Source organism: Trichechus manatus, unplaced genomic scaffold, assembly GCF_000243295.1.
Source record: "Trichechus manatus latirostris isolate Lorelei unplaced genomic scaffold, TriManLat1.0 scaffold00069, whole genome shotgun sequence".
In the NCBI taxonomy this organism is placed as follows: domain Eukaryota; kingdom Metazoa; phylum Chordata; class Mammalia; order Sirenia; family Trichechidae; genus Trichechus; species Trichechus manatus.
The window spans coordinates 13677910-13684217 of record NW_004444005.1 but is presented as its reverse complement, the minus strand read 5'-3'; the positions used below and the strand labels follow the sequence as shown (position 1 = coordinate 13684217).

General features: G+C 66.1%; 1 protein-coding gene across 1 annotated transcript in view; it reads left to right on the top strand.

Annotated features, from left to right (window-relative positions):
• Nucleotides 1–4809, top strand: part of DENND6B (DENN domain containing 6B) — a 13304-nt gene extending 8495 nt beyond the window's left edge. The window contains exons 5-20 of the mRNA XM_004380080.1: nt 655–735; nt 1313–1418; nt 1493–1572; nt 1652–1714; nt 1949–2004; nt 2125–2247; nt 2543–2638; nt 2793–2887; nt 2985–3050; nt 3298–3362; nt 3570–3659; nt 3765–3818; nt 4083–4192; nt 4283–4385; nt 4540–4614; nt 4687–4809. Of these exons, the coding sequence (XP_004380137.1) occupies nt 655–735; nt 1313–1418; nt 1493–1572; nt 1652–1714; nt 1949–2004; nt 2125–2247; nt 2543–2638; nt 2793–2887; nt 2985–3050; nt 3298–3362; nt 3570–3659; nt 3765–3818; nt 4083–4192; nt 4283–4385; nt 4540–4614; nt 4687–4809 (1386 nt within the window). The remainder of the gene's footprint in view (nt 1–654; nt 736–1312; nt 1419–1492; nt 1573–1651; nt 1715–1948; nt 2005–2124; nt 2248–2542; nt 2639–2792; nt 2888–2984; nt 3051–3297; nt 3363–3569; nt 3660–3764; nt 3819–4082; nt 4193–4282; nt 4386–4539; nt 4615–4686) is intronic.
• The last annotated feature ends 1499 nt before the right edge of the window (nt 4810–6308 follow it).

Below are 6308 nucleotides of genomic sequence, written 5' to 3'. Positions count from 1 at the left end.
CCTCAGAGGGCGGGCCCCAGAGGGCAGACCTCAGAGGGCGGGCCCCAGAGGGCAGACCTCAGAGGGCGGGCCCCAGAGGGCAGACCTCAGAGGGCAGAGGGCGGGCCCCAGAGGGCTGACCTCAGAGTGCAGGCCTCAGAGCGCAGGCCTCGGGGCAGACCTCAGAGGGCGGGCCCCAGAGGGCAGACCTCAGAGGGCAGAGGGCAGGCCCCAGAGGGTAGACCTCAGAGCGCAGGCCTCAGGGGGCAGACCTCAGAGGGCAGAGGGCAGACCTCAGAGCGCAGGCCTCAGAGGGTAGACCTCAGAGGGCAGAGGGCGGGCCCCAGAGGGCAGACCTCAGAGGGCAGAGGGCGGGCCCCAGAGAGCAGGCCCCAGAGGGCAGATCTCAGAGGGCAGGCCCCAGAGGGCAGACCTCAGAGGGCAGGCCCCAGAGGGCAGAGGGCAGAGGATGGGCCCCAGAGGGCAGGCCTCAGAGGGCAGAGGGCGGGCCCCAGACGGCAGGCCCCAGAGGGCAGATCTCAGAGGGCAGTCCCTAGAAGGCAGAGGGTGGGCCCCAGAGGGCAGGCCTCAGAGGGCAGAGGGTGGGCCCAGCAGGGTAGCCTGGTGGGCAGGAGCCGGACGGTGGCTGCCCAGTGACCCTGGCGCTCCTCCCAGCGGGAGCCGGCCCACTACTTTGGCTACGTGTACTTCCGGCAGGTGAAGGACAGCTCCATGAAGAGGGGCTACTTCCAGAAAGTGAGTGACCTGCCACTCTGGGGAGCCCCTCTCCTGAGCCCCTGGGCTGCCCCACCTGGGCAGCGGGGCCCTGCAGGTGCCCGCTGCACCTGGCTCTGCTTGCTGCTCCCTCTGGGGACAGGCCTGCTGCCGCCCTTCGAGTCTGGTCCAGGCCATCCCTGCTCCTCACTTCCCGCTGGAGGGGTCCTCGTGACATCTGTGGGGTTAGGACAGCCTCAGTCCTGAAGTTAGACGCTGTAAGCACAGACTGTCTGGCCCCGGGGAGACCATTCCAGAACCGTGGCCACTAGCATTTTCCTCTGCAGCTAGGTGTCCCAGGCCCAGCCCAGCCCACCTGCTGTCACTGGCGGCTGGATCTCCCCATCCCTGTTGGGAACTGTCGGTTTTCTCCCATCTGGCAGCCTGTTCCCTTACTCTGACATCCCTCCCTGGGTCTTGGGGGCTGCCCCCTGGGCAGTCGTTCTGTGGACTTGGTGGGGTGGCTGTCTGGGGACCCTGGACCCCCTCGGAGTAAGCCTGGCCTGCTGGGTGGCACCTGGCCCCGCCTGTGCCCTCTGACCGCTCCCGACTCGCACAGTCCCTGGTGCTGGTGTCCCGCCTGCCCTTTGTCAGACTGTTCCAGGCATTGCTGAGCCTGGTTGCCCCCGAGTACTTCGACAAGCTGGCGCCCTGCCTGGAGGCTGGTGAGTGATGGTAGGCACGGCCTTGGGCACTTCTCTGGAGGGCCGCCTCCTTGACCGACTGCCTGTGTCCACAGTGTGCAACGAGATTGACCAGTGGCCGGCCCCCACGCCAGGGCGGACCCTGAACCTGCCTGTCATGGGGGTCGTCGTCCAGGTGAGGGCTAGTGGGTGGGTGGGCAGGTGGGTGCTGGGGCATGGACACCCACTCCGCTGGCACTGCCCCCTCCCCACAGGTGCACATCCCAACCAGAGTGGACCAGCCCGAGTCAAGCCCCCCGAAGCAGTGCAGTCAGGAGGTAGGGGTGGGGGAGGGCGGGTGCCTGAGGCCTGCTTCACCAGCACCCCCACCCTCAGCCTGGGCCTTCTGTCCTCTGTGGGGCCCCAGACCACAGATCGCTCCCCTTGCATGCCAGGGGTGGCATGAGGGGCAGGGGCTGCGGCCTGAAGGCTCCCCTCTGCTGAGGTGCTGCTTAGGCCAGCGGGGCACCTGCCTCACCTACCCTCAGCCCCTGAGCCCTGTCCTCCCGCAGAACCTGCTGCCTGCCCCGGTGGTCCTGACCAGTGTCCATGAGCTGGACCTGTTCAGGTGAGCCTCACAAGGTACCGCTCCTACAGCCCCCGCCCACCACTCCCTCTCTGACCGCCCCCCCCCACACTGCCCGGCCCACCACTCCCCCTCTGACCACCTCCACACTCGCCTGGCCAGGTGTCTTCAACCCGTGCTGACCCACGTGCAGACACTGTGGGAACTCATGCTCCTCGGGGAACCTCTGGTGGTCCTGGCACCCTCGCCCACCGTGTCCTCAGAGATGGTGCTGGCCCTGACCAGGTACCTGCCTCGCTGCCTGTACCAGGCCTTCCAGAATGGGGGTGCAAGTTTAGGGGCGGGGTCAGGCTGCTGCAGGCAAAGAGGCAGCTCCACTCCTTGGGCTCCGGCTGCATCTCCTTCTCCCCCTCCTTCCGAGTGCCTCCATCCAGGGCCCTCCTTCCAGGGCCCGGCGGGCAGCAGGTGGGAGGGGTCCGGGGTCCCTCCCGGGGCACTAGGTGACTTTGTGGAGGGTCTGGAGGCAGCTGAGCCAGCCCACGCCCCACCTCACCCCTCTCTGCTGCTCTCACGGCCACAGCTGCCTGAGGCCCCTCAAGTTCTGCTGTGACTACCGCCCCTACTTCACCATCCATGACAGCGAGTTCAAGGAGTTCACAACGCGTACGCAGGCCCCGTAAGTGCCCCGCCCTCCTCCCACCCCCATCCTCCCTGCCCACCCCGTTTCCTGGCCCCCTTCCCGCCCAGAACCCCGCTCTCCAGGTCGTCCACCCGCCTTCCCTCCACTGCCACCCTGGGCCTCTGTCTTTGCCTCTTCTCTCTCTCTCTAGACCGAATGTGGTCCTGGGAGTCACAAACCCTTTCTTTATCAAAACACTCCAGCACTGGCCCCACATCCTGCGGATCGGTGAGCCCAAAATGTCAGGTGAGGCTGGCCGGCCGAGGGTCCTTGGGGGATGGGGTGGGGATATAACCCCTCGGGGCCTCGTGGTCACTGAGCGGGTCTCTGGTGTGTTTTCCAGGAGACCTTCCTAAGCAGGTCAAGCTGAAAAAGCCCTCGCGCCTGAAGACCCTCGACACCAAGCCGGGTCCGTGCCTCCCTTGGGCTGAACCCTGTGCTGGGGAGGGGTGCGTCTTCTCCCGCTTGGCGGCCCACCTCCCTCAGTCCTAGCGGGGCCACCAGGCCTCCCCATGCTTCCTGTCCTTTCAGGCCTCAGGCCTAGCCTACAGCAGCCATTTCGTGTCTTGGGGTAGGGGGTGAAATCTGTAGGTATAGCCCGTGGGTGGGAATGCTGGGGCATGGGGCGCCGCACAGGCAGCGTCTCCCCCATCCAGGCCTCTACACGGCATACACAGCCCACCTGCACCGGGACAAGGTGCTCCTCAAGCGGCTGCTCAAGGTATGACGAGGGGGAGGGGTGTGCGAGAGCACTGGAGCCCTGTGTGAACTGGGGGGACACGGGGGGAGTGTGAAGTGGGGTGCATGGGGTACACAGCCTGGGCTGGGCGTTAACTAGGGGTGGGTGTGAATCGGGGGTGCACAGCAGTATGTGAACTGGGGTGTTCAGGGCCCAGGGGTGCGCAGGGCTCATGCGGGACCCCCACAGGGCATGCAGAAGAAGCGGCCAGCGGACGTGCAGAGCGCTCTGCTGAGGCGGCACCTCCTGGAGCTCACACAGAGCTTCATCTTCCCCCTGGTGAGGCCCAGCCTCCGCAGGAGGGGCGGGGCAGAGGGGAGGGGCGGAGGGAAGGGGAGGGGCAGGTGGTGGCTGTGGCCCTGGAGCTTGTTCCTCTCCCGCCAGGAGCATTACATGGCCAGCCTCATGCCCCTGCAGAGGAGCATCACGCCCTGGAAGGTGGGTGGCCAGGGAGGTGCATCCACGTGGAGCAGGGCTGGAGAGGTGGCCCTGGGGCTTTAGGGGTGGCCAGGGCTAGCAGTGAGAAGGGGAGGGGGCTGGGGGTGCAAAGCCTCAAGAGGCAGAGAGGAGGTGGGGGCCAAGGGGGGGGGTCTGTCCCAGGCGGTGGGGGCTGGGGTCTTAAGACAGGCTGTGGAATGTGCCCAGAAGCCGCCGTGGAAGGAGCGTCCCAGCGGCCTGTGCTCACCCAGCCCTCTATCTCAGACGCCCCCCCAGATTCGCCCCTTCCGCCAGGACGACTTCTTGCGCAGCCTGAAGCATGCGGGGCCCCAGCTCACCTGCATTCTCAAGGGCGACTGGCTGGGCCTCTACAGGTGGGTGGCAGTCGGGGGGGCGGGGCAGCACGGGTTTTGTGCCCACCCCTTGACACACACGAGGTCAGCCCCTCCTCTCGACACCCACAGGCGGTTTTTCAAGTCCCCGCATTTTGACGGCTGGTACCGGCAGCGGCACAAAGAGATGGCCCAGAAGCTGGAGGCGCTGCACCTGGAGGCCATTTGCGAGGCGGTGAGGCGGGGCCGACTGCGGGGGCCGGCTACGGGGGCCGACTGCGGGGCCGACGGCCGGGCTGGGGGGGGGGCCAGAGCTGGGCGGGGCCTCGGTGGGGCGGGGCCTCGGTGGGGCGGGGCCTTGGTGATGCCCATTGCTCTCTTCCTGGCAGAATATTGAGGCCTGGATGAAGGACAAGTCCGAGGTGGAGGTGGTGGACCTGGTCCTGAAACTTCGGGAGAAGCTGGTGAGACAGACACCCCTACCAGCCGCCGGTGGGGCAGGCAGGTGCACTCAGCTGATCACCGCCCCCCTGCAGGTACGGGCCCAGGCCCACCAGCTCCCGGTGAAGGAAGAGACGTTGCAGCGGACCCAGCTGTACATCCAGACGGTCATCAGCTCCCTGCCCAAGGACCTGCAGGCTGTGCTGTGCCCTCCCTGAGGACGGGGCCGTGTGCACGGTCCCCTGCACCGTCCCCAGAGGGCTTCTCTCCCCAGGAAGGGGTGGTCGCCAGACATAAGCCCCCCCATCTGCATCCTCGCTGCTCCTTGGCCCTGGCCCCACCCAGGCAGCGCCCCCAGCCCAACCACGATACCCCAGCAGTAAACGCAGTATTTGGAACCACCGTCTGGTCCCTGACTGGGGGGATTATCTGCCGGCCAGAGCCCTGCCTCCTGGGCCCCACCTGCCCTCCACAGCAGGGCGTCAGGGCCGAGGGGGCTCCATGAACTCTCACTAATCGGGATGCTGCCGACCCGCCAACCTCTTTCTGGGTCCCCATCTGCTCAGGCCCAGGACTGGGGAGGATGGGGGGAGTGGAACCCTCTCCTTTTCTCAGCCTACTACCCCACCTTGCTTGAGGCTGGGGGTTATATCCACCCCAGTCATCACAGGGGAGGGGCAGAGGCTGAGGTGGGCAGATGCCTAGGGGAAGCATGCCTAGGGAGGCTGTTCTCCTCCCCCACTGTTCCCCGCCCCCCGCTCCGCCCTCCTCGCCCGCCCCCAGGCGTGCATGGGATGTGCTGTGTAGGGCGGGCCGCTAGGGGGAGGTGTGGGGCACGGCTCGCCCCCTCTGGGAGAGCAGGGGGCCAGGTCGCCCGCATCGCTGGCGACCTCGGACAGGCCTCTGGCCGCCACCACGTCCCAGGCCTACCAACCCCAAGCGGACTTTCTCCTGGTTCCCACCCCCAGGAACACCCCACCGGACACCCGGCTCCGTCCTCTATCACAGGTCTTCTCATGCCCGCCGTGGAGTCCCGTCAGGGCTGATGGGTGTGAGGGGCCCTTGCAGACGCTGCCGCCGGAGTTTGCCTCTCATTGTGACCACTCCAGGCGCCCACAGTGGGGAGCTGCTCTGCACAGGGCGGCCCATTAGGGTCAATGCTGCTGGAGCCTCTCTGATCTTCAGACTCCTCATCTGAGAGATGAGACAGATGGGAGGCCAGACAGCAGGCTGTCTGGGGCCTGAGCTGCTTGAGAGGAGAGGCTGCGAGGCAGGGCCAGGGGAGGAGTCCCTGCGGCTGTCACTGTCCACATCTGCACCTCACACCCGGCTAAAGCCTCGCTAAAGTGAGACGAGGTAGGGATCTGCCAGGGTACCAGATAGCCAAGGTGGCCCATCCCACTTCAAAAATGAGGAAAGCTGGGGTGCAGGATACAGGTGAGTTTTGGGGCAGGGCAGTCTGGACAGGGTCCTAGTAAGTGACCACAGTTACAGCGGAGCAGGATAGAAACAGACCATAAATCCATTTTAAGGGAGAGGCAAGCTGGAGACCCTGGAAGGAGAGTCACAGAGTGGTCAGAAGGGCAGCCTTTCTACTGACATCTAGGCTCCAAGGGGATCTCTGCCCCAAAGCTGAGCACTTCAGTGGACAGGGCCGAACCTCAGTGGGTAGGACCAAGACCCTGCCTTCCTGGGCCTGAGCCCCTTGACCCCTCCA